Genomic DNA, 27,112 nt, shown 5'->3' on the forward strand with positions numbered 1-27,112 from the left:
GACACAACAAGGTTTGATTGTATTTCATCATTTGCTGATACACACCATTGATTGACATATTTCTACCATCTACAGTAGCAAAGAGAGATTGAGTAAAGCAAATTTTATATTTCACGGAAAACAAACTTCTCTTCATGCAAAGTACAGTATACATGTACTACTAATGGGATAACTGAAAGAGATTTCTCAGGACATTATTTAAACAATATACCTCAATGCTGTTATCTTTAACTTTGGATTGTTTCACTGTCGGTTCTTCAATACTGCTATCCCTGGAACAAATCAAATCATATCAATCCCAAAACTATACAAAATATATTTATTGAAAAGGTGTGGACAACATCAACAATAACGAAAACATTTAAAAGAATACGACTTTTGACTGACTTTTAGGGAAAGGAAAATCTATCAAATAAGCTATTTATAATTTTCTAGAGAATACCAAATTGAAGATAAAAAAAAAGCGTTACAACCAAAACCATGTAAGTGTTAACAAAGTGGTGAATTTTATTTTAATCTTTATCAAGAGCTATACTAAATAAGTATCTGCTGTCCAAATACTCAGGTTAATATCACATAAAGGTAGCTGTTTCAACTAAACAAAATTAATTACAATACCTGACAACAATGGAAACAGCTCTAAATAATATTCAAATATATTATATGTCATTTTGTAAAATGGGAATTTCATAGAGATCTTTTCCAAGTTGTGTATAAATGATGTCACGTGATACCTACCCGTCATGTTTCCTTTTCTTAGATACTTTGTCATCGCTTTCTTTTGTCATTGAAGATAGCTGAAATAAAACAAAATAATAAAAAAACTGTATACCGGTAATTGAGAAATATGTAGTAGCTTCTAATTTACAATTAAAACAATTATTTATAAGGAAGCAATGATAAATTAGCAATAACTCCAACCATCATCTGTGGAATTGATGGAAAACCTCATCATATCAAAATTGGATTGTCTTATTGCAGCAATCATCTATAACAGCTGAAGGATAATGTACAAATTCTGAATATTTCTTTGATCAGAACATTCCAAGGATGGATTTACAGCTTCACAATGATTGAACGGAAGCAAAAGAAGACAGCACCAATAACATGTTTATTGAAAATTGGATGTTCCTGAAAGCAAATCTTCATAAGTAGCAAGCGGGATTTTTGCAAATCTAATGTGGGACTTGCATTTACATATATTACATTGTTTTTAGGATATTGAGTACTGTAATTTTGCATATTTTTCACAATAGTCAGTAAGACCTACCTTAGATATATCCATACTATTGACAATAATTTTGCCTTGTTCATCTTCTGAGTTGTCATCTTTTACTGTTATACTGAAAAAATAATGCATGATTAAAATATTTTGAATGCGAGTAAATTTCCATTCATATACCATAAAATTGGTTTTTAAAGCAAACTGCAAGTAGAATGGTTTGATTGATTGATTGATGGCTAATTAAAATCTAGCAGCAAGTATTACATTCATATTCAGGATGTTATAGGAATGTACCGACCCTGTCTTGTACTACACTGACAGGCTGGATTGGACTCTTGAACGTGCTAGATCATAAGGTTACAATCAACATGAGGACATGTTATCCTACATAGACACATCATTCTAGCTGCCTATCAACCAGTCTTATCTTACTTCAAAGTGCCACTTGCTTGGAGGAAAAGCAGTAAATACAGATTTCAATGTTTCTAGTTTGTCCTGGCTAGAGATAAAACTCACAACTCTCTGTATTCAAGGGCAAGCACCCTTCCATGAGAACACCTTCCCATTACCAAAGAAACAGATAATATTAACAGGGGCAGTAAATTATTATTCTTTTTGCACATACTATCTGTTTTACTCTCTAGCTTCAGTAGCTGAATAATAATAATGATATGCTGACATATTTCAATCCCCTGTGACAATATTGAATTATTTTCTCAAGGTTTTCAGGAAAAAAAACGACAGGAAATCTATGTGTACGGACAGCAGAGGTATAGAACTTTGATGGGTTTTCCTTGGTGTCGCTCCATTGTTTAGCATTTTCGTTTACCCCACATCTCATTTTATACATTATGTTCAAACTTATTTCACCTACTTAATCAGCTGTTGCCCTGCAAATTTCTTAAGAAGTTCTTCCACAATATCAAGTTTAACAGTCTGTTTGAGTATTTTAGACGAATGTTCAGCTATAACACTAGAACTACATGGTATGTCTAGATCTATGTCACAGAGGGCCAACATGATTTTCTTCTCTAAGACAGGGTCTATCTTTGTAGGTTCTACTGCCTGAGTGGACTTTACTGGACTGGAAGAAGTAGATGGTATTGCTTTAACAGGACTGGCAGTTTCTGATTGGCTCTTTGTATCTGAAAAATTTAATAATTCATAATTTGATGAAAAATTAATTCAAAAGTTCTTGTCCAGAACTTTTATCTAAATTTAAATTTCAAATAACTCATTGGTGTAAATTCCGTTACAGGAATGATACCAGCTGACATTTACACAATAAAAAATACAAAAATAAACAAAGACAAATATACAGAGATATATTTTCTCAATGAAAAGAATCTCATATTGTGTATCTACATTGTGTAGAGGTGTGTAGTATTATAAAGCTATTACAATAAGATATTTAATACTACAACAGTTCTTAACAACATATATATATATACGCAAAAATTTCTTGCCGTCAGTGAAGATTTCATGGCAATATTGGATCACAAAGTTGAAAGGGAAATTTACAGATATTAACGAATAAAAATTTTGAGATATAAGTCATTTTTACTCAATAAAAGTACATTTCACTTCAGGAATTCGATTTGTGTGTCTTGTAAATAAAGACAACAGTAGTATACCGCTGTTCGAAATTCATAAATCGATTGAGAAAAAAACAAATCCGGGTTACAAGCTAAAATTGAGGGAAACACATCAAATATAAAAGGAGAACTACGACACAACAGAAACACAACATTAAAATGTAACACACACAGAAACGAACTATAATATAACAATGGCCATTTTCCTGACTTGGTACAGGACATTTTAAGAAAAAAATGGTGAGTTGAACCTGGTTTTGTGGCTAGCAAAACCTCCCGCTTTTATGGCAATGTTATATATAACATTAAAATGACAACATTACATGACAGGACTACAATACAAATAAATGGGCGAACATATAGGACAGAGAAACATACGAATAATAGCTAACAAAAGGTACCAGGTTTAAAATTTAATACGCAAGACGTGCGTTTCGTCCACACAAGACTAACCAGTGACGCTCATTTAGCCAAAGAGATCAACGCTAAAAAAAGGTGACGTCACATTTGAATTTCTGTAAGCAAGTTCTCTGTATTACTGAAAAATTATTACACCAGGGTTTTCGATATCACAAACTAGTCAAAACATTTACTAAATTTTATGATCGGTACAAGGACATCATTCGTAAATATAAATCAACATGCAGACATCTTATACGTTCAGGTATTTCACATCCAATATTTTATGGTAATATTCTTTACAAAGCACAAAAAAATGTCGGCATTCACCTCAAAAGCTAACCAAACCTTTAAACAGACTTATTCGGAAAGGATATAGTTACGATACTGTTGTCAAGTCATTAAGGATTGCATATTTTGGTATTAATATTGATTCACTCATAGGGGTCTTTGCATCGGAAATAAACACATTTATTCTAAATACAGTTGTTGGCATGAAACAGGTTATGTTCTTCTCATATATTTTATGATGGTATGATACTAAACCCCTAACGGGAGGGATTGTACTTGATTTTCATATGATGAAGACATAATCTTTCAATCAGTTTAATTGAGGTTTGGAGCTGGCATGTCAGTAACTGCTAGTAGTCCTTTGTTTATTTATGTATCATTGTCATTTTGCTTAGTTTCTTTTGTTACCTATTTTGACATTGGACTTGGACTCCTTTCAAACAGTTTTACTGTGCGTATTGCTATGTGTTTCTTTTTTCTACATTGGCTAGAGGTATAGGGGGAGGGTTGAGATCTCACAAAACATGTTTAACCCCGCCACATTTTTGCGCCTGTCCCAAGTCAGGAGCCTCTGGCCTTGTATGTTTTTTAATATTAGTTCATTTATATGTTTTGGAGTTAAGTGTGACGTCCATTTTCACTGAACTAGTACACAATTTTATTTAGGGGCCAGCTGAGGACCACCTCCGGGTGCGGGATTTTCTCGCTGCATTGAAGACCCATTGGTGGCCTTCGGCTGTTGTCTGCTCTTTGGTCGGGTTGTTGTCTCTTTGACACATTCCCCATTTCCATTCTCAATTTTATCCTTTATTATTAAAAAGGTAGATTCAGTTTTTGGGAGTTCTCAGGAAATTGTGGTAGCGCTATAAAACTATCAATCTTAATGAGAACAAGAGTGCACACGCTGAAATGTCTCGCCTTCTTTACTAATCATTGATATTATGTTGATAGTCCTAAATATAAAGCTTTATTACAACTGTCACATAAACTTAACATTAACCAAGTAAACTAAACATTGACCAATGAACCATGAAAATGAGGTCAAGGTCAGATGAACCATGCTAGGCAGGCATGTACAGCTAACAATTCTTCCATACAACAAATATAGTTGACCTATTGCTTATAGTTTAAGAAAAACAGACGAAAACACAAAAACTTAACACTGAGCAATGAACCTTGAAAATGAGGTCAAGGTCAAATAAAACCTGCGTGACTGACATATAGATCATAAAATATTTCCATACACCAAATATAGTTAAACTATTGCATATAGTACTAGAAAAAAAGACCAAAACTCAAAAACTTAACTTTGACCACTGAACCATGAAAATGAGGTCAAGGTAAGATGACACCTGCCAGCTAGACATGTACACCTTACAATCATTCCATACACCAAATATAGCTGACCTATTGCATGCAGTATTAGAAAGAAAGACCAAAACTCAAAAACTTAACTTTGACCACTGAACCATGAAAATGAGGTCAAGGTCAGATGACACCTGCCAGCTAGACATGTACACCTTACAATCATTCCATACACCAAATATAGTAGACCTATTGCATACAGTATAAGAAAAACAGACCAAAACACAAAAACTTAACTATAACCACTGAACCATGAAAATGAGGTCAAGGTCAGATGACACCTGCCAGTTGGACATGTACACCTTACAGTCCTTCCATACACCGAATATACTAGACCTATTGCTTATAGTATCTGAGATATGGACTTGACCACGAAAACTTAACCTTGTTCACTGATCCATGAAATGAGGTCGAGGTCAAGTGAAAACTGTCTGACGGGCATGAGGACCTTGCAAGGTACGCACATACCAAATATAGTTATCCTATTACTTATAATAAGAGAGAATTTAACATTACAAAAAATCTGAACTTTTTTTTCAAGTAGTCACTGAACCATGAAAATGAGGTCAAGGACATTGGACATGTGACTGACGGAAACTTCGTAACATGAGGCATCCATATACAAAGTATGAAGCATCCAGGTCTTCCATCTTCTAAAATATAAAGCTTTTAAGAAGTTAGCTAACGCCGCCGCCGCCGCCGCCGCCGCCGCCGCCGCCGTAGCCGCCGCCACCGCCGCCGGATCGCTATCCCTATGTCGAGCTTTCTGCGACAAAAGTCGCAGGCTCGACAAAAACTATTTTTAAAAATGTCTGCAGTTTGATAATGCTCCTAAGCCCTATTGAGCCCTGCATGTACTAAACAAGAAGAAAACCTTATTGAATTAATTCATTCTGCAGCAATTGGGTAAAATGCATCAGGGTGCAAATAAAAATTTGTCTAATCAACCCAATTTAGAATCCAAGTTTAAATTCTATTAAAAAAAAAAATTGTAGAAAAAAGTCAGTTTATCATAGTTGATTATTTGATGTTTTATAAAGTTTCAAATTTTGTAGCTATTTAAACTAAGCTACAATTTCCTGAAAATAATACAGGTTTTTTTTATTGTACTAGTAAATTAAAAAAAATAGTAATAAAGCATCACACATTTTGAAACATAGATCAAACAGTCAGGGTTTAAGCTAGGATTTTGAGGGCTTTAGTCACTTTTGCGCGAGATGAAAATCAACATTATTTGTGATATGTATTACAGCAAATACTAGGTTTTCCCATTCATATTATGATATTGATTTTTACCCTCATTTTAATACAATCATATGTTTATCTTTTAATTTTTTTAAACTCTCTTTGTCTACATCTTTAGGGAAAATAATATAAAAACTTAAACCACTGATTGTTGCAGAAATTTAAAGAATGTAAAACTGCATGTAAAATGCATTATTTGTGTATCGTTGTCCAGAAAATACAGACATAAAATGTGAAATACAATAAACTAAAATTTATGAAATCAAATAAGAGGAAAACGTAACTGAAACGTGAATAAGTATACATCATTTTATTTTGTGTATTGCAGCATTGAACGATATTTATCATGTTTATACATAGTTTAATGTTGATTAAAGATTAAAAGTAATTTTAAAAAGACAATGTTGAGTTCAACAGGTGTTCACTATTTATAATGATTTACAACTAATTGTATAGTCTGATGCGTGTATTAAGTTGAAAGTGTTAATTTGATGTTAGGTCAAAATAAATTGTGTGATTCCTATTTCACCTAAAAAAAAAATAAGTAGGGTTGATAGGTAAAACATTGTATTTGTTGTCAGCAGAAAAAAGGTTCCAAATCAAAATTAAATCATCTGATGCGCCACATTTTCCCTGCTTCTTTGATATTTAGAATAGTATTTAAATCTACAGCTTTTTTTATTTTCTGTTTTAGTTCTGGGTCAGAAATTTGAAAATAAACTTTAATGCAAATTTTATGCATTTCATGGATCAAAATAGGAATATGTTCTTGCCAATGAATCATTTTAAACCAAAAATGGCAGTGAAAAATGTGGCATGGTATGTTAATATGTCATGTATGTAGGGCCTTGTTCAACCTAACAACGTAAACGACACACAGGGTAAGTGTGGGAGCAGATTATTACCCCTTGAAAACATTGTGAACCGATGCTAAGCAGAGGTTGATTATGATTTTTCAAGAGTTACCCGTAATACTCTGCCCTTGCATCCTCTTCATTTAATAAACAGATGTGTTTTTATGTTAGACAGAATGTGATCTTGAAGATTGGTTGGTTCTGACAATATTAAAATTCCAGGTTTTGAGAAGAGTGAGAATGCGAAATCTTTTGTCTTAATCTATGGCAAATAAATTGCAGATATAAATATGACATGAATTTTTTTCCTTTTCTTGTATAAATTGTTATAGGACCAGCCATAGAAAATATAAAAGGATTAAAGTAGACATGGTGCTGGGGAAAATTCATTTATAAATGAACATGAATCATACACCATGTCTGCCTACTGGGGAAAGCTTCTTTATCTCTTTCTCGTTACACATTGTCTGCCACCTTGCCATCATTAACTCAAAAGCTCAAAGGCATTGACAGCCATTAATGTTGCGTCCTGATCACAATTCTGTACAACATTTATAAGGAATTTTTTAACAACAAAAGCTGGATTGATTTAAGCAGTAAATTAACACAATTTACTATAAAACTGTCTGTCCAACCTGGCATGATTCTGACTTTTGGTCCAAAGAAGTTAAGCAAAAAGTAAAACAACAAAAATACCGAACTCAAAGGAAAATTCAAAACGGAAAGTCCCTTAACCAATTGGCAAAATCAAAAGCTCAAACACATCAAATGAATGGAAAACAAATGTCATATTCCTGACTTGGTACAGGCATTTCCTTATGTAGAAAATGGTGGATTAAACCTGGTTTTAAAGCTAGCTAAACCTCTCACTTGTATGACAGTCGCATAAAATTCCATTATATTGACAATGTGTGAACAAAACAAACAGACATAATAGTTAAAAATGTCAAAAATAGGGGTACAGCAGTCAACACGTTATAATCTCACTCACTATAAAAACAAACAAATAAATCAACAAAGAAAAACAAAATGGCATATAGCAGTCAGGAGTACTACTTGTACAAATGATCTTTATTTACTTGAAGAAGTAAATAATAATATACTTATATAAGTTAATTATAACGTTTGAATAATCTCCCCTTAATTTTATCAAAAATTTACTTGTATAAGTAATTTTTTTTTACAATCCAACAAAAATTCTCAAGTTTTGAGATGTAAAAACATGCCTTTAAAAATTTTTCTCAGGCTAGCTCATAATTTTTTATTAGAGGTCCAACCCTGAACAGTTGGGGCAAAAATGGACACAATATTCAAGCTTGATACAGGTCTGAATTTGGATTGTAATTAAATATTTGACACATTATAGGTTTCTGACACAGAATAAATGTAGTCAAAGAACTTGAAATTGGTTGTATGATTTGAATTTATATTCAATTGAAGATTTCTTGCTGTTGTGCAATACACTGTGCTGTTGGGCAATACTTAGTAAATCTGTTTTCAGATTATATACAAAGAATTAGCAAAATAAATTGTGACCCCCAATTTTTTTCTTGGAAAATTGACGATTTCTTAAATCTTGAGGGAAAAAAAATTGACCCCCCTAAAAAAAATTTTTTTTTTTACCCGCCAAAAAAATAATATTTGAAGAGAATTTTCTTTTGAAAAAAAAAATGTTTACCCCCCCCCCCCCCCCCTTTCCAAAAAAAATAATTTTGAAGAAATTTTCTGTTTGTAAAATGTGGTACAAATTAAGAGACATCCATACACTTAAACACAAGTTATTGTCTGAAACTAGAAAAATGCTTGTTTTAGACCCTTTTTGGCCCCTAATTCCTGGGGTTTGGGCAATTACCCCTAAAATGAATCCCAACCTTCTACTTGTGGTATTGAACCTTGTGGTACAATTGTCCGGAAACCAAATGTCTTCGGACAACGCTGACGGCGACGATGAGGTGATACCAATATACGACCACAAAATTTTTTTGCAGTCGTACAAAAATCTGAATGTCTAAGGGACATAACTAAGCCAAAAATAATTTTGTATTAAGATATACTTATAAAAGTATCCTACAAATTTACTTACATAAGTATACTAATATTTACTTCTTTCCTACAACAGTTTACATACTTTCAACCACGCTCTAATATTAGTTGTTTTTATCAATCATTTTGAAGATCAACAGTATTCTAAAAGAATAATTGGATCCGGAAACACAGAAAAATCCAGATTTTTTTTATATCGGCAATAAAATGTTTAGGGTTCGGCCAGAGGAGGACGACACTCTGCACACGGCACGCAGATTTGTCTTATATTATCGATCGGTCGCGGAGGGGGTTTTGTCTCATTTATATCAAACTACTCGTGGTGTGGACATCACCGTTAATGACACCTGGACAAGCGAAATTTGTTGAATCAATTAAAATAAAACAAGTAATATACAGAAGGGCTGATCATGCAATATACATGTACTTTGTACATACATAATAAACAAATTTGTTAGTTATTTCTTGGTAATAAACATATTTATACCCAAACTGACTGTTTATTACCAAGGGCTAATTTCGACATCGATAATCACTGAATTCTCAATTTATTCAGTCCGTTTTAAGTTTTTAATCGGGACAAAGTTTTATAAAATACTAAATTTTAAATATTGCATTATTTCGTCATTTGTCAGTCATTGTCAGTAAACAAAACAGAGATAACATTAGAGAGAAGGCAATTAAGCAATCCAATACACAAAAAGTGCACAATTCAATTATGAAAAAACTATATTTTTTCATGATGGTTATTCATAAGACAAAATTTTCATTTTGTTTTCAAAATAATTAAAATACATAAGAGTTTATATGCCTAAAATAACATAATTACTCGCAGATTTGACAAATATTTTTGATATTTTACTTACCAGAAATCATATTTTAGCGACTTATTACGAAGCAATGGCTGGAGACTTAAGGAGACTTAAGAAAATTTAAAATGTTTGAATAGTGTTCTTTGATTGACATAAATTTGAATGATTTTCACGTACTGACATTTGTAAAATTTACAAAAATCTGAGCCTTGTGATTTTGCAGAAATCGAATAAAATTTCCCGCCATTACAGTGCATTTCTTTATTGATAGAATTTACTTTAAAGATAAAAAAACATAAAGAAAATATTTCATATAAAGTGATCTTTTTTCATTGATTAATCTTTTTATTTCAATACTTTCTATATTTTCTGCGAGTGCAAGAGAGTATATTTGATATAAAAACATGAACAAATCGATCTTTTCCAGATTGAAAATTGTCTAGGGATGCTAAAATAGTACCATGTGACCTACAAAAATTTGCACACAGCACCTAAGGCTGTCGCCCCTCCTCTGGGGTTCGGCGTTGGAAACAGAGGTAGGGTTGGACACTGGAAAAACACAATTTATTTACTTTGGCCTTATTGTAGCAATTAAAATAGGGACTATTATTTTAAATAATTAAGTGTTAGTCTTCTTGTCGCTAAATTAGTTTTTTGTCGCTAAATTAGTCTTCTTGTCGCTAATTAGTGTTCAGAATACAGAATACTAGCGTCAATGAATCAAAATAAGATAAAATATGGGTCAGATATTTGGTGCACTACTTTTCAGTAGCAAAAAAAAGAATAGTTTCAATGAGAAATACACAATGACATTTCACCTTCACTACTTGTTGTCGGTGAAATGCTGGACTTGGTGATTTCGGCTGCAATTCCTTCTCTTTCTTTTCGTCTCTGGAGCATTTTTGCTCTCAGGCTGCTCTGTTTGCTTTTGATAGCTTGGATATCGCTCCATGCATCTGAATCTGACATGGCTGTGTTTAAAAATCTGTATCGTAAATAGGTAAATGGTTATACGATCTCAATTTTTTTTTATATTTGATCGGTGTCATTTATCTGTAAATTAAGCAATGAAAATTTTATCGATTTGAAAGCGCTAAAAAGAACAAGATGAATACTAACTGGTTTCTTGTTACTAATTTTGTTTCTGATTTGGCTCTTAAACAACAAAAAAAACAGTATAAAGTAGGAAAACATTGACAATGGCGTCACATGGAAGAGCACACGGCGTTCCCCACGGTTGGCCTAAACAATCTAATACCGCATCCTTCCCAAAATATGGCACTGCAAATCCTCTCATCACTCTCGATAGACCAATTAATTTGTAAGCAATTTAGTAAGAAAGGTTCTTGTGTCTTTTAATTTATCGTTCAGAAATTCGTCATCTTTCTGATAATCGGAATTCTCCACTGGCCCTGGTGATTTTGAAGCACTAGAAGCATAAAAAGTATTCATAATCCGCAGACTTTACTTATCTACTTGCTGCCTTGTTAGGGTTTTCAATAAGCATGGGCACCTGGTGAAATTTCCCCATTTCAAATTAAGGAAAATTATAGCCAGTTCAAATTGTGTTTCCAAAGGTTTCATGTCGATCCGGCCCCACGTCGATCCGTCCCACGTCGATCCGGCCCAACGTCGATCCGTCCCCAATAAAAAAATATATTTATAAGGAATAAAAATAAAGATATATATTAATTGTAATTCATAAATGTTTATGAATTTTATTATAATGTAAAAAGCAAAAAGGTGTAAAAAGGTGTACGGTAAAAAAAATGGCCTTTGACAAATATTTTCTTTAGATGAGTATAAAACAAGTAGGTTGATTATGTTTTCATTACAAGTTTTCAAGATTATTGGGTATAAATATAATAAAAACGTATATAACAGAATTTAGTACAATTAACAGACATCAACATTAATCAGCAGTAATTAGCATTTTCTTTCAATTGACTGTGGTCTTAACAAGTCTTTCATCCTGTGTAATAACAAAATTAATAGTTACATACACAACGGTACAAGCCGATCCCCAAGCTGATACATACAAACTTTGTTTTTGTTTTAAGTTCTTAAAACTTCTCAAATTGAGAAATGTAGCTATTCTGTGTGTGAATTAAATAAAATAAAAATCGCCATGACATTCAAAGTTATCATGGAAAATAACTTCATATTAATATGTTGAAGCTGCTATACAAACAGACACAATCACACTCAGTTTCGTATCGATTTAGAATAATTCTTTGACTGGTACACCAATACTTCACTTACCTGTTGTCATCCATCATCGATACTTTTTGCAAAATCTATTTATACTGTTAAAAATCCTCCAAAGTCAATATAGTTTATTCATATTTTATTATGGGGCCGGATCGACTTTGGGCCGGATCGACTTGGGACGGATCGACTTGGGGCGGGATCGGTTTGGGGACGGAACGACCGGATACCTTTCCAAATAGAAATATCAACCACCATCCGATAAAGGAGAATCCCTAGATCAACTTCGTATCTCACTCAATAGAGTCTTATGCAAGAAAACGAACTCAAATATTTGGGTTTAAGTTCAAGTTCAAAAGCTTTATTTATAGACGAGATCATTATACAGAAAACATGATCTTTTATATCCTCTTATTACAAACAAAACATCTAAAACATGCAAGTTTAAAACAAAGCAAGCATGCTACACACACAAGAGCTACACAAAGCAAATCATAGTACATTGAAGCATACACACACAATATACATGACATGAAGAAGTTAAATATGTTATACCATGCAGAAATATTAAAAGTACCATAAGCAACTCAATATTTAAAACATATAAAGCACTTTGAAACACATAAGTAATTAAACCACATTATGCAGAAAAAAAGCACTAAAAATTAAAGCATTAATTTTTTGCAGGCATTGCATTGGCATGAACTACCATTCTAGGTAACAATAAGTTTAGAAAATTGGTTAAGTTGTTTTCATCTCTAAAACTCTGGGGTAGTTCTTTCCATAATTTTGCATCTGTGTATCTAAAAGAATTGATGCCATAGCTTCTTGTTCTCACCTGGGGCTGTTCAACTGTATTTTTATGTCTTAAGGAATATTTGTGATTTTTATACGACCGCAAATAATTTGGGGTCGTATATTGGTATGATGTTGGCGTAGTCGTCGTCCGAAGACACATTGGTTTTCGCACTAAAACTTTAGTTTAAGTGAATGGATCTCTATGAAATTTTACCATAAGGTTCAATACCACAAAAGGAAGGTTGGGATTGATTTTGGGGGTTATGGTACCAACAGTTTAGGAATTAGGGGCCAAAAATAAGCAATTTTCTAGTTTCCTGACAATAACTTGTGGAAGGGTGTATGGATCTCTCTGAAATTATACCACAAGTTTCCATATCACAAAGGGATGGTAAGGATTTGCTTTGGGGGGTTATGGCTCAAACCGTTTAAGAATTAGAGGCAAAAAAGGGGGAAAACAGCAAAGTGTATTGCACAAAAGCAAAAAATTGAATATAAATTCAAATCATATAACCAATTCTAAGTTCTTTGACTACATTTATTCTGTGTCAGAAACCTTTTATGTGTCAAATATTTAATTACAATCCAAATTCAGACCTGTATCAAGCGCGAATATTGCGTCCATTTTTGCCCCAACTGTTCAGGGTTGGACCTCTGCCGTCGTATCCAGCTGCACTTGGCGAAGCAATTTATTTATATTAATCAAATTATGTAAATAAGATGGACTCTTTTTGTGTATAATTTTAAAAGTTTTTATAGCTATTGCTCATATGAGCTATCATAATCCTCATAAACAAATCTCAAGGCTCTCTCTTGGAATTACTGTGTTTTTCTCACTACAAAAATGCCAGGTGACTGGGCAATAACTAAGATTAGACAAAATTAAAGAATAATGAATTGTTAGACGACCAAGTCTATTCAGATATCTACCAATACGTTTTAGAACATTAAGTTGACAAGAGGCCTTCTTACAAATCTCAGATATACATGTATGTTTATCAAAATTTAATCTGTAGTCTAGTGTGACTCCCAGTAGCTTTACATCATTTCCACAGTCTATTCTATTTCCTTTAAGATTAAAAACAATATCATGATTAATTAAAAGTTTTTTTGCCAATTGCCAGAGCTTGAAATTTATCTGTATTAGCTTTCATTAAATTGTAATCAAACCAGTCCAACATTTTAAGACTATCACTTTCTAAATTTTTTATGACATTCTGTATATCAAAATCTGCATAGGATAAGGTGTTGTCATCCGCATAATTATATATAAAGTACTATTGTCAACTACACCCAAAATGTCATTTATGAATATAGTAAAAAGCAAAGGTTTAAGTATGGAACCTTGCGGAACACCTTTGAACATAATTTCAAAATTACTACAAATATTATTAATCTTTACACATTGTTTTCTGTTTTGTAAGTAGCTCTGTAATAAATCTATAAAACTATTTGATAAACCATAAGTTTTCATTTTTAATAATAATAAGTCATGTGGCAAACAGTCGAATGCCTTTGATAAGTCCATCAATATTGCTGCGACAAATTTGTTATTGTCCAGGGCCTTCTTCCAATCCTCAATAACTTTAAGGAGTGCAGTTTGACACCCATATCCTGATCTAAATGCAGATAACAGGGGGTTAAAATGTTTTTCAAAAAACTCAGCTAGTTGATCAAAAATAGCACATTTGTAAAATTAGGATGTACTTGGCAACACACTAACTGGGCGATTATTTCCTTTGTCCAGCATATTGTTTTTCCTAAATAGTGGTTTAACCTGGGCCACCATTAACTTATCTGGAAAAACTGAAGTTTTAAAACTTTTATTGATTAGTGTTTTAATAGGACTAATAATTATAGGTTTTGCCAATTTTAGCATTTTGGCTGAAATACCATCATACCCTGTAGCCTTTTTATACGCCCGTTTACGGGATGTATTATGGTATACCATTGACTGTCTGTCCGTCCGTCTGTCCGTCCATCATCAACATGTCGGACATTAACTCATAAAAGCTTTAACTAATATTCATGAAACTTTAATGAATTGTTTATATTTATTGACGTGAGCTCCCTTTCGTTTTTTATAAATTTCAGATCTACCGTTTCTGAGTTTTTGGGTTTTATTCATTAAAAATGGGGGGATTTTCCCGTTTTCCGACAATAACTCAAGAATGCTTCACCATCTTGCAAGAAATTTTGGTGAATTGTTTATATCTATTGACATGAGCTGCCTTTCGATTTTTATAAATTTTAGATTTTACTTTTCTGAGTTTCAGGGTTTTATTCATAAAAAAAGGGTGATTTTCCAGTTTTCGGACAATAACTAAAAAATGCTGTCAGCAGTTCTCATGAAACTTTGGTGAATTGTTTATATCTGTTGATGTAAGCTCCCTTTAGAATTTTATAAATTTTAGATTTTACATTTCTGAGTTATGGGGTTTTATTCATTAAAAAAGGGGGGATTTTCCAGTTTTTTTTACAATAACTCAAAAATGCTTTCAGCAGTTCTCATGAAACTTTGGTGAATTATTTATAGCTATTGATGTAATCTCCCTATTGATTTTCATAAATTTCAAATATGACATTGAGAAGAAATTGAACTTTATTTGTTTATAGTCTGACAACAGATTTACTAAGTATTGCGCAACAGCATAGTGTATTGCACAACAGCAAGAAATCTTAACCAATTTCAAGTTCTTTGACTACATTTATTCAGAAACCTATAATATATCAAATATTTAATTACAATCCAAATTCAGACCTGTATCAAGCTTGAATATTGTGTCCATTTTTGCCCCAACTGTTCAGGGTTGGACCTCTGCGGGCGTATCCAGCTGCGCTCAGCGAAGCAGTTTATAGATTTTACGTTTCCAAGTTACAGGGTTTTATTCATAAAAAAGGGGGGATTTTCCAGTTTTCGGACAAAAACTCAAAAATGCTTTCAGCAATTCTTATGAAACTTTGGTGAATTGTTTGTATGTATTGATGTAAGCTCCCTTTAGAATTTTATAAATTTTACATTTCTGAGTTATGGGGTTTTATTCATTAAAAGAAGGGGTGATTTTACAGTTTTCGAACAATAACTCAAAAATACTGTCACCAATTCTCATGAAACTTTGATGAATTGTTTATATCTATTGATGTAAGCTCCCTTTTTATTTTCATAAATTTCTAATATGACATTGAGAATTAATTGAACTTTATAAATTCAATTCATATAACCAATTTCAAGATCTTTGACTACATTTATTCAGAAACCTTTAATATGTCAAATATTTAATTACAATCCAAATTCAGACCTGAAACAAGCTTGAATATTGTGTCCATTTTTGCCCCAACTGTTCAGGGTTGGACCTCTGCGGGCGTATCTAGCTACGCTCAGCGAATCAGTTTATTAATTTTGGAAATATTTTCTATATTCTGAGATATACAGACCATAAGTTTATTATAAGGACAGGAACATTGGGCTTCATAACCTAATCACTGAGCAAGGTTCCGACATAGTTACAAACAACGTAAAATCTTGTTTTTGCAGATTTTATAATATTGTAAATAATCAACAACAACTTATGCAATCTTAATTGTCATCATATACAGTAATACACAATGTAAACATGTGATAAAAGGCCACATTGAATCCACAGAAACGTAGACACAAAAATTGAGAGGTGCCCTTTCCCAACCTCAAAGAGTGCCCTGCCCTCTACTTGCATCCTGCCCCTTTCAATTTCTAGCTGGAGCACTTATATGTTATATCATTTTTTTCAGGTATCCTTTAACTAACTACACATTTGGTACAAAGGAACCTCTTTATGAAAAGGATAGTTCTGTTCCAGCCAGATTTGCCAGGATGAGGGAAGATTTTGAGAAGATTGGTATGAGACGATCTGTTGAAGGTGTATTAATTGTACATGAACATGGTCTTCCACATGTCCTCCTGTTACAGCTTGGTACAACTTTCTTCAAATTGTAAGTTTAAAAAACAATGTATAAACTCAGTATTTTCATTGGTCCATATGATAATTATTTGAACAGAAAGTTGAACAAGGTGTTTTCTGATCCTTGTAGTGCAGTGACAGGATGTTCAATTAGATTGAAAAATGAAGCATTTATTAATATCACTAGGAAGACGATTCTAATATACAATGTTATCATCTTGAATGGACATAATATGAATTAATAAAAAAAAAAGAGATGTGGCATGATTGTCAACAAGACAACATTCCAGCAAAGTTTACAGGACAAGGATATAAGCATCTACAGATCACCAAAGGTCCTTCAACAATGAGTAATATTTATACCCTATAGTAAGCTGTAATTCATAAGGAAAAAAAAACCAGCCTGATTTTTAAAAAAAATCATTCAGAAGCAAGTTTAAAATCTGTTGTACTTAAAACCACATGTTCACACTACCACTAAACACAGTAAAAGAACTGAGGTTGTCTATGTAGTGTGTCAAATCTCTAAATGTCAAATATTAATGAATTATAAATTACATTTGTTTTTTCAGACCAGGAGGTGAATTAAATACAAGTGAAGATCAAGTTGAAGGCCTTAAAAGATTACTTACAGAGGTGAATTGCATATTTAAGACTGGACAAAATATTTGGTAACATTTTACCAGAGTTGAGCTTTTTATATAAATATAATATTTACATAGCCTAATGGAAAAGAATTATGAACAATATTACAATGAGTTTCCAAGTGTCTTGTAAAGCTGTCACATATAAGTCTTACATAGTTCATTAGAAAAGAATATGGACAATACGGATATAAATTTGCAAATAAAAAAATGGGAAGTAACTAATAGAATTATTTTCAATCTAAATCTCAATTTGATAATTCCCTCAAAGTTTCTAAACTATAAGCATGATAAAAAATGCAGTACAGTTTGTCAGTATTATAATTGATAAACCATATCATAGAAATAAGGGGAATAACTCGTTATGTATTATTTATGGTGGAATATACTTAGCCATTGAACTATAAATATGTATTGTATTGTTTACAGACACTTGGTAGACAAGATGGAGGGACCATGGAATGGGCCATAGAAGATACGATAGGAAACTGGTGGAGACCAAACTTTGAACCACCACAGGTGAGAAATTATAAAAAAAACAAAGATGGAAAAAATTTGTAAAATTTCTTAATTTAGAAGGATGTGAATGTATTTTGAATGTAAGTGATTTGTTAGTTTTACAACAAATTGTTTTTTAATGAAGTTTAAACTTATAAAATTCTTTTTAAGAATGGTGTGAATGTATTTTTGGATCATGTTGTATACTCATGTTTTTTTCTCTCCAGTATCCATACATACCAGCCCATATAACAAAGCCAAAAGAACATAAAAGATTGTTTTTAGTACAGTTACCAGAAAAAGGTCAGTAAAGTATAATGAACTTTTATTAAAAAGTCAGCTTCTTTCATTTCCTCTACCATCATCACAGAAACTGCATTTGATGAGCTCTTGAAGATTATTGGTGCCTGTTTTATTTATCATACTTTTTGGTAAGCTTATATACAAATTTGCTGGAAATCGTATGCTCCTTTATAATGTTTTACGAAAAATCCTGAAAAGTAATGAAAAAAAGAAAAGAGTTTTATTATGCTGGAGGTCATTCGGTACGTTAGTCACATGACCATAAATCGATTCTTTTCCAAACATATTTAAGTTGGGACTACATTGTGTTACCACAAAATAGAGGAAAAAATATCATCAATATGGTTAATATGCGAAAGTAAGTTAAGATGTTTAACTTTGAGAATTATTGTAAGAATGCATTTGTTTCAAATTGTACACAAAAAAAACACTTTTTACTGATTTTATTTCCAAATTTTTATTATTTCATGAATTATGATTGATGATTTAAGCTGTGAGTATTTGTTTATGGATCTACTGATATACGGCAGTGTTCTCCCCAGGCCGATATGACGCTGCTGTGCCGCAGCGCCTTCATTATATTTTTGTAGATCCCGCAGCGTCTTAATTGGCCGCTGTCCCTTAATACTTGATCCCGCAGCATGTTAATTTTCACATTTTCATTATAAATGTTGGTTAAAATTGTCAAGTTACTGATCACGTCAGTGTTACGCAATAACTGATAATTAGTTTTACCTGAGCCACGCTTATCTCAGCCTTATCAGGTAATAGGAGCGTAAATGATCATCAAGAAGATAAATAAATAGATCGCAAATACATTGTATTTACGCATCGTGTGTGTGATCACTTGACCATTTATATAACAAATTTTTTCATTTGTTGAGAAGAAGAATCTATTTAAACACAACCAATGAACGTGTTGAATACACATGATAAATTTGAATACACATTGCTAAAGATATTTACGATGAAAACTATGAATGAAAGTATTAGTAGTTGAAAAAATTAAAATAAAGTTTGATTAAAGATAACGAGGAGTGATTTACTTTAATAGAAAGTGAAAAAATGTTGCTTGCAAGGTAAATTCATCTGAAACTGTCATATTTTTAGAAATAAAATGATCATTGAACATCGATCGTGAATCCGTGTGTCGGGAAATATGTGACAATCAACACAGGTACAGAATCGCCGCAGCTTCTGTATAATGTCACTGGTAAATAATTTCAATGGTTTTAACTTTAACAAATTTTGTAAAGTTTCGTTTATATCTATCTGCCAAAAATAGGATTAAACAATAATACGTACGGAAGCGTAATGTGAAACTACGGAAACTGGTCAGCTGTTCATTTATAAAAAAAAATTGTTTTAAAAAGTTGTATACCAAATATCTTAACCATATTCGATTTTATTAATTCTGAATGAACATGTTCTCTGCAAATAACAAAGGGGTGAATTATAAGCAAAAGGTAGATGATGGAAGTAGAAGTTTTTTTCAGACCAATGACTTCTAATGAAAAGGGGAATACACCTCCACCTACACTGTCAGTATAATCAGATTTCATTGCTTCTCCTAATCCCAACCAAGGTCAAGTTTTAGCAATTGATAAAAGCAAGCACCGTGTTTCTGGTTTCATTGACAAGTGGCTGACTGAGTTTTCATGGCTTAGAAATGTTAAAGGGGGTATAAGCAAAAGTTATTGTGAGTGGGGGTTTAATTTTTAACCCTGAAGAGGATAAAGACAAAGTTGAGGAACAGACTGTCCAACAAAATAACACTATCTTGAAACAATATCCCTAGAAGGAGCAGAGAGTAGAGATGAATATTTATATTTTGACTTCTTTAATTGACTGAATATAAATAACTTTTGTGTTTAAAATCAATTTGTTTCATATATATATTCTTGTAATTCATTAATACTCTGCATTATTAAACACATAACACAAAGCATTATAATTCATATTGCATGTCATGATTTACATGACTTATTGCTTCAGATCACAAACGTTCACTCTAAAAAAAAGAGTTACGCGCCCTTGAATTTTGCGCCTTAAAAAAATCCTGGGGAGAACACTGTGTAACGGTCTACATTAAGTTCATAGTTAGACTTTGAAATTTGTTTCATTGATCACATCTCACAACATTCTATTCAAAAACTTGAATGTGTTGAAGTATTGAGTTGGTCAAAGAAATATTCAAATTAGTTCAATGCACTTATATATCTTGATTCAGTTAAAATCCTTGTTAACTTGACTTTCAAATGTAGAAGTCATCAGATCAATTAAAGTACAAATTTGTTTTAAAGTTTTAAGCTAATTTTATTTATGTTCATTTCCAGCATTGTTTGCAGTCCCAAGAAATTACAAATTAGTAGCAGCACCATTATTTGAACTATATGACAATTCTGCAGGATATGGCCCAATTATATCAAGTTTACCTCAGGCATTGAGCAGGTAAGTCAATAGAAGTGGGGTTAGAATTAAATCAAATGACATCTCAGCTGGATGTGGTCCAAATATATCAAGTTAACCTCAGGCATTGAGCAGGTAAGTCAATAGAAGTGGGTTAGAATTAAATGAAAGTTCAGAGATATTAAGCAGGTTATGCTTTATAAAGGATAGTGTAAAAATATGCTGCACATTATCTTGAAACTGATGGGATGCTGATAAAATTACAGTCAGGATTCTACTTTGTCAAAATTATCTCCCCTTTACGCCAGTTAATTTTTACAATCGTAAAAATGGAAGCCATTTTAGGGATGACACGGCGCCAATTTAGCTCTTGAAAACCGATAAATTTATCCACATAGCACCATTACGATCCTTATATGCCAGTTGCATTTTAAAAGACAAATGTATCTACTAGCTATTGAGCATCATTTAATGCACTTTTCTGCATTCAGTCACCTTAAAACTATTTTCTGATCGGTTGTCAGGTGGAATTTTCGAAAGTTCAAAAACATTTAAAAAAATTCTACATAAATATTTTGTTGAAGGGCAGACTAAGAAGAAGACGAATAACCCTAGATAACACACACAAAAAAATGAAGTTTTTTTGAAGTTATACATTTTTAAGATCCAGTTGTAAAGTCTGTCGTCAAGTACTTTTAGTAAAAATTTGTTACACCTACTCTGTTGTTATGCTTATTAAATATATAAAAATAATAGAATCTGAAGCAAGATGATGTGTCAAATATATTTGCTTTATACGTTTTCAAGACAGAATAATCAACTCAAACATGCACGAACATAAAAAGGTGCACTTGACTTTCTCATTTCGATGCAATTTTCCCATTTTTTGGATTTTTTCCCAAAAAACTGTCTCTGGTGGCAGAGATGCAAATTAATGCTTTAGAAAGATCAATCTATTATCTTTCTGTGGATTTTTTTTCGGCGGAATTTGTGCTTATGCACAAAAAAGATCCACTTTTGATTTGCACCTGCCACGATCGAATGTTTTATGAAAGCTCCATACTATAATTCAAGTAAAAACAGGTATATAAGATGCATAAAATCCTAAATTATGCACCTTTATTGAACTTTTAAAGCCCGTAGAAACAGATGTAAACAATTCAAATATACCAATTTTGCTTTTTTCACCTTCTCTAACAAAGAGCTCCATTTCTTTTGTTTAATTTCAACTGGGTTTCCGCCTGATTAGGGTCAATTGAAGACTCAATGGGGTTCTGATGTGAATGCAATCTAGGGGAGGCAACTAGAATTTGCTCTAGGTAAAACCAGTACTGCCTATCCTGTTGATCAGATCATACATTGTACTTGTGGACATCAATCCAAAACATGTTTTATATTTGGTATGGTGATTTTGTTGTATCATCTACATTGTATTTCATTACAGTTTTTCAGTGATTTTTGACTTTTTGTTGATGTGTCAGTTTTTCTAAGGGTATGACCGATTAGAAAATTTGTAATATATAATCTAATTTAAAGCAGCTTATTTTGCATGGATGTTCAAAAAATATTTTTATTTCATATAAATCCAGAGTTCTATTAGGACATCTGTCCCTCAGTATAAATTAGCAGAATGCTTGTTGGACCAGTTCAATGATATTTTTAGGAGTTTTTAGTCATATAATTAATGATTGACCACTAAAAATTTTATCAAACCAGTAAATATAATTAAGAACTGTTCACTGTACCAAATGTTCAGTGAATTATTTACATGTAGCAACTTAAAGAAACAAACATCAATCTTTTTTTGGAAACAGAACATAAAGGTGGCATTATCTCAACAATAATATAATGACTATTAAATGTATAGAAAATCAGAATCTTCATTAGCCAAAGGTTACAATCTCTTGTTGATAGCAGCAGATAATAATGATTTGTTAGTCAACATGGGAAATGTTTAAAAGTACAAAGCAATATCGAAATAACATATAATTTGAATTTAAAACCTTGTATCAATTCAGAACTTACTCTATTTTATTATAAATGTAATAAGGGGAGATAACATTGTACAGTGTGTTATTGCAATAAGTTGTCTCCCATATAATACAATACACTCAAATACTAGATGCAAGTTTAAAAAATAAGGAAAATGTCCTTTATATTATTAAAATAAAATTAAGATAGAGCAAGTATATTTATTCATGCCTACTACACAGCTAATAATTTAACTATGGAGCAAAATCTATATTTAGATGATTTCCTCAATGTTGAAATCCAAGAATTAACACTGCTATTTTCATGATCCACTCCTGCCAGACAAAGTGAAATCAACAATTATTTGTGGTAGATTTTGTTGATTTGTCCTAAATCCCTCCTCTATATGATAATTGTCCTAAATAAAAGAAATTCTAAAATTTCATTATGTGTATATCAACTTAACCTGAAAAATGACAGAAGCAAAAATTGCTGTCGATAATAACAAAGAAATGAAAAGAGCAGTAAGACATATGTCAATATACATGACAGCTACACAAAAGTACTGATTACTAATGTTACTTAGTATGTGATCTGTTAAATGAAAAACAAGCCTCTAGTTTTCCAAATGTCATGTTCTTTCCTTAAGTTATGGTTTCACTTATATCCTTCCTTAATAGGAAAACGTGCTTTAACACCATTGTCCCTGGATTAGGGGGGGTGGGGAGGTTGATCCCTTATAATCTGGTTTGACCTTGTCACATTCATTATGTGTCTGTCCTAAGTCAGGATCCTGTAATTCAGTGGTGGTTGTTGGTTCATATGTCTGTCATATTTGTTTTTTCGTATATTGTATTCTATAAATTTGGCAGTTAGTTTCCTTGTTTGAATGGTTTCACATTTTTCATGTCAGGATGTTTTATAGCTAACTATATGGTATGTGTTTTTCTCATTGTTGAAGACCGTACTGTGACCTATAATTTCTTTTATTTTCGTCAATTGAAATCTGGTGGATAGTTGTCTCATTGGCAATCATACCATATCTCCTTATTTTTATATTTGAGACAGATTAAAATAAGCAATGTTTCATGTTTACAGTCCTATTATTTTTAATGTATAATCTTATAAAGCATGATTAGATTTATTGAATATTTATTGTTTAAACCAATATGAAGACATAATCTCCATGTTGAATGGCTCACTGTGACTTTGAAATGAAGAACATCAATAATAAGGCTGTTCCTTTAATTTGTTGTTGTTTTTTAAGTGCATGTAGTAATTTTGTGTCATGTATTAGATACAACTTGAGGCTGTTAGCCCAAATGGGTGTATCTAATTTACACCAAGGTACTATTTGTCAATGCAGAAAGATAGTTTTCAATAATTTAGGAGGGGGTCTTTCAGAGATTTGACCATATGTTATTGAAAAGCGTGATAAATGCAGGGTATCTAATTTCATTTAACAACATCTTTGTGTAATTATAAATACTCCATATACTTTCTTTTCATTTTGATAAATTCCACGGTTTAAACTATGTAAAATTGAGAATGGAAACAGGGAATGCGTCAAAGAGACAACAACCCAACCAACGAGCCGAAAACAGTCCAAGGCCACAAATGGGTCTTCAACACAGCAAGAAAATCCAGCACCCCTAGGTGGGCTTCAGCTGGCCCCTAAATATATGAAAAGGGACGTCACACTAAGCTCCGAAACATATAAATGAACCAAAATTTAATAAAAACAGTATTTTATGGTGACAGGTTTCATTTGTTTTGACAGGCAGCAAAGAAAACTTGATGGTTAATTCACAAATATAAGTAATAATTGCATTTATTACATTGGTAGCAATGAATTACATTGATTTCCCAGTCAAATAAAAACCGATAATTTCACATGTGAAATAAACGTGGTTATTTCACTCTCTGACGTCATACAACAATAGGCGTTGTCAAGACGTCCATAACGTCGGATCAAAACAAATTGTGAATGCGTAGAAAAAAGATATAGTTCCTTACATTTTCTACATTAATTTCATTAAAAAAAGCCATTTGCCAATGTAATAAAAAGAATAACTAATCAAAGAATTCAAATATCGAAAAATATTCAACTCGTGACCGAACAACACTGATAATTAACTCATGCGCTATGCGCATTCGTGAATTAATGTGTTGTTCGGTCACTCGTTGAATATTTTTCTCTATTTGAATTCTTCGATTAGTTATTCTATAAGTATTTCTTAAATAATCACTGTAAAGCTGTAGACAAATAGTTTGGGAAACTAAAGTGATAACAAGCTTTGAGCATCAAGACAGAAAGGGTGTTAACAAATTAACAGATCAGCTATATTCATCTCAACGGAAAGGTATCTATTACAGAAAATGGAAGTAGTATAATTGAATAAGAAATGTGACTGCAATATGTTTGTTCAGAATCCAAATCCAAACTGTTGGTAAATCCATTGTACATACTCAAAAATGTAAATAACAATATTGGTTGAATAAAATATTGTTTATTACTGTGGAGCATTAAATTCTCTTTTTTGAAAGCAAAAGTCATACTGATGGTATAAATCATACAGATAATATATATCCTATTCAAAAGTTTAAAACTTGGGGCAATTTTAATATCGAAATGACTTTTTAGAGACTTGCCTTTTGTTAAAAAATGTATGGCGTTATAGATATGTTGACCTCAAAATGTTTTTTTGTGTTGTTTCAATGATGTATTCTCAACATCTCTAAAAAAATTTATTTATAATCAACATCTTTATTTATATTTCCAACAATATAAAATTTGCTTTATTAATTTACTGTATATTTTCAGAGATATAGCAGAAAAAAAATGACCCAGTTATTATTGAACATATTAACTTTTAAAAAGTCAATTTTGACTATTATTATTGATTCTTCATTGCATTTTATTAAGAAAATGATTTTTATAAATTGTTAAAGGAATTGTTAAGGAAGTTTCCTTTGTTAACTGGCATTGTTGTGATTTGATTCGAGACATTAAGGCGTTAATTTTGTCTGACACATAAAAGACTGGGATTAAAACAATGACATGTTTTTTATAGAAGTTTCTTGAAGAAAATTTGAAGACAGCATCATTTGCATACAATGACAAAGATGACACTTGTGTATTCAATGAGTCACAAGTTCCCCATCTGTCTGAAAGTCCAGCTTCATTTTCAAATTTCCTCCAGTCGCGTCTTAATTTGACGTAATAATTAATCCTTTTTTAGACTTTATCCATTTAAGTCGTCAAATTGGTAATGGGTTCGCATTGGACAACAGAAATTAATTGCATTTTTAGGTTATGACAAAATGTGATAATTGGCATGGAGAGAAAAGTTATCAAATGAAAACATTCCTATGAGGGGGAAAAGATGATTTAAGTAAAATTGAAAATTGACACATAATAGTTTATTTTTAATGACGAACTTAATGACTGGACTTTCCAGAGTAATTAAATTTATATTTGATAGTTGAATTTTCCTGCTTTTTAGTTTTTATTAGAAATCTGAATTTTTCATAAGTTACTTAATTCTTTTTTTAGAAATCTAAATTTTGAATCTTAGACTTTAAGTCAAAAGAGTAAAATCATATAAGATGTACTAAATGAATAAATATAGGGACAGTTACTGTAATAGAAAATATGAATTTGATATGTATAGATACTGTTGAATGACAAGTAAGTACAAAAAATAAAGTTCTGGAAATTCTATAATATATGTCACCTTGATGATGTCATATTTGGTTACAATATATTTTCAATACTTATATAGAGACATTGAGATAGGGATTCATATCAGGTAGCAGTGGTGAATCCATAAGGTCTATATATAGGGCTTTATATTACAGAAAGTAGAAGTCTGGGATACTTCATACCTTGCATACAGATGCCTAATGTTACATTTTTTCCGTCTGCCATATGTCTATTGTCCTTAACCTCATCCAGTGTTCTCCCCAGATATTTCATATAGTATCCTGGTAAACAGGGAAATTTGAAATACCATCTTGTTTCTAAAAATTATAGCATCACATCCATAACACAACCTATAAGAAACTCTTTTCAGATAGCTTCACATTACCATGATGCTAAAAGGCCCTGGGGAGAACACTGCTTATCTTAATGGTTCAGTGACTGCTTACAAGTACAGAAGTTTTTATGTTTTACAAATTTATCTTTTTGAGTAATATTATAGGATAACTTTATTTGGTATATTGGTTCCTTGCAAGGTCTACTTGTCCATCAGACAGGGTTCACTTGACCTCATTTCATGGATCATTGATCAAGGTTAAGATTTGTGGTCAAGTTTGTATCCAAGATGCTATAAACAATAGCAGTAATCTCCATAACCTGTTTTATGATGACACACTGCCATCATCAAATAATTTCGTCCATCAATCCACCATTGTTAAATAACTGCAAAAATATGCAATTATAGGTCATGTATATTTGGTATGCAATGATTGTAAGGGGTACATGTCCATTTGGCAGGTTTCATCTGACC

At 32.0% G+C, this 27,112-nt stretch overlaps 2 protein-coding genes across 2 annotated transcripts in view; one reads left to right on the forward strand and one right to left on the reverse strand.

Annotated features, from left to right (window-relative positions):
- Window positions 1-10,876, reverse strand: part of LOC127700902 (N6-adenosine-methyltransferase subunit METTL3-like) — a 28,354-nt gene extending 17,478 nt beyond the window's left edge. Inside the window, exons 1-5 of the mRNA XM_052204611.1 lie at window positions 10,648-10,876; window positions 2,100-2,370; window positions 1,271-1,343; window positions 739-797; window positions 212-272 (exon numbers count right to left, since the gene is read on the reverse strand). Of these exons, the coding sequence (XP_052060571.1) occupies window positions 212-272; window positions 739-797; window positions 1,271-1,343; window positions 2,100-2,370; window positions 10,648-10,798 (615 nt within the window). The 5' untranslated portion in view covers window positions 10,799-10,876. The remainder of the gene's footprint in view (window positions 1-211; window positions 273-738; window positions 798-1,270; window positions 1,344-2,099; window positions 2,371-10,647) is intronic.
- Window positions 10,877-11,002: 126 nt separating this feature from the next.
- LOC127700906 (cleavage and polyadenylation specificity factor subunit 5-like) overlaps window positions 11,003-27,112 on the forward strand; it is a 30,393-nt gene continuing 14,283 nt past the window's right edge. The window contains exons 1-6 of the mRNA XM_052204623.1: window positions 11,003-11,150; window positions 16,604-16,804; window positions 17,346-17,409; window positions 17,847-17,936; window positions 18,143-18,218; window positions 20,555-20,669. Of these exons, the coding sequence (XP_052060583.1) occupies window positions 11,029-11,150; window positions 16,604-16,804; window positions 17,346-17,409; window positions 17,847-17,936; window positions 18,143-18,218; window positions 20,555-20,669 (668 nt within the window). The 5' untranslated portion in view covers window positions 11,003-11,028. The remainder of the gene's footprint in view (window positions 11,151-16,603; window positions 16,805-17,345; window positions 17,410-17,846; window positions 17,937-18,142; window positions 18,219-20,554; window positions 20,670-27,112) is intronic.

Source organism: Mytilus californianus, unplaced genomic scaffold (assembly GCF_021869535.1).
Source record: "Mytilus californianus isolate M0D057914Y unplaced genomic scaffold, xbMytCali1.0.p SCAF_5, whole genome shotgun sequence".
Classification (NCBI taxonomy): domain Eukaryota; kingdom Metazoa; phylum Mollusca; class Bivalvia; order Mytilida; family Mytilidae; genus Mytilus; species Mytilus californianus.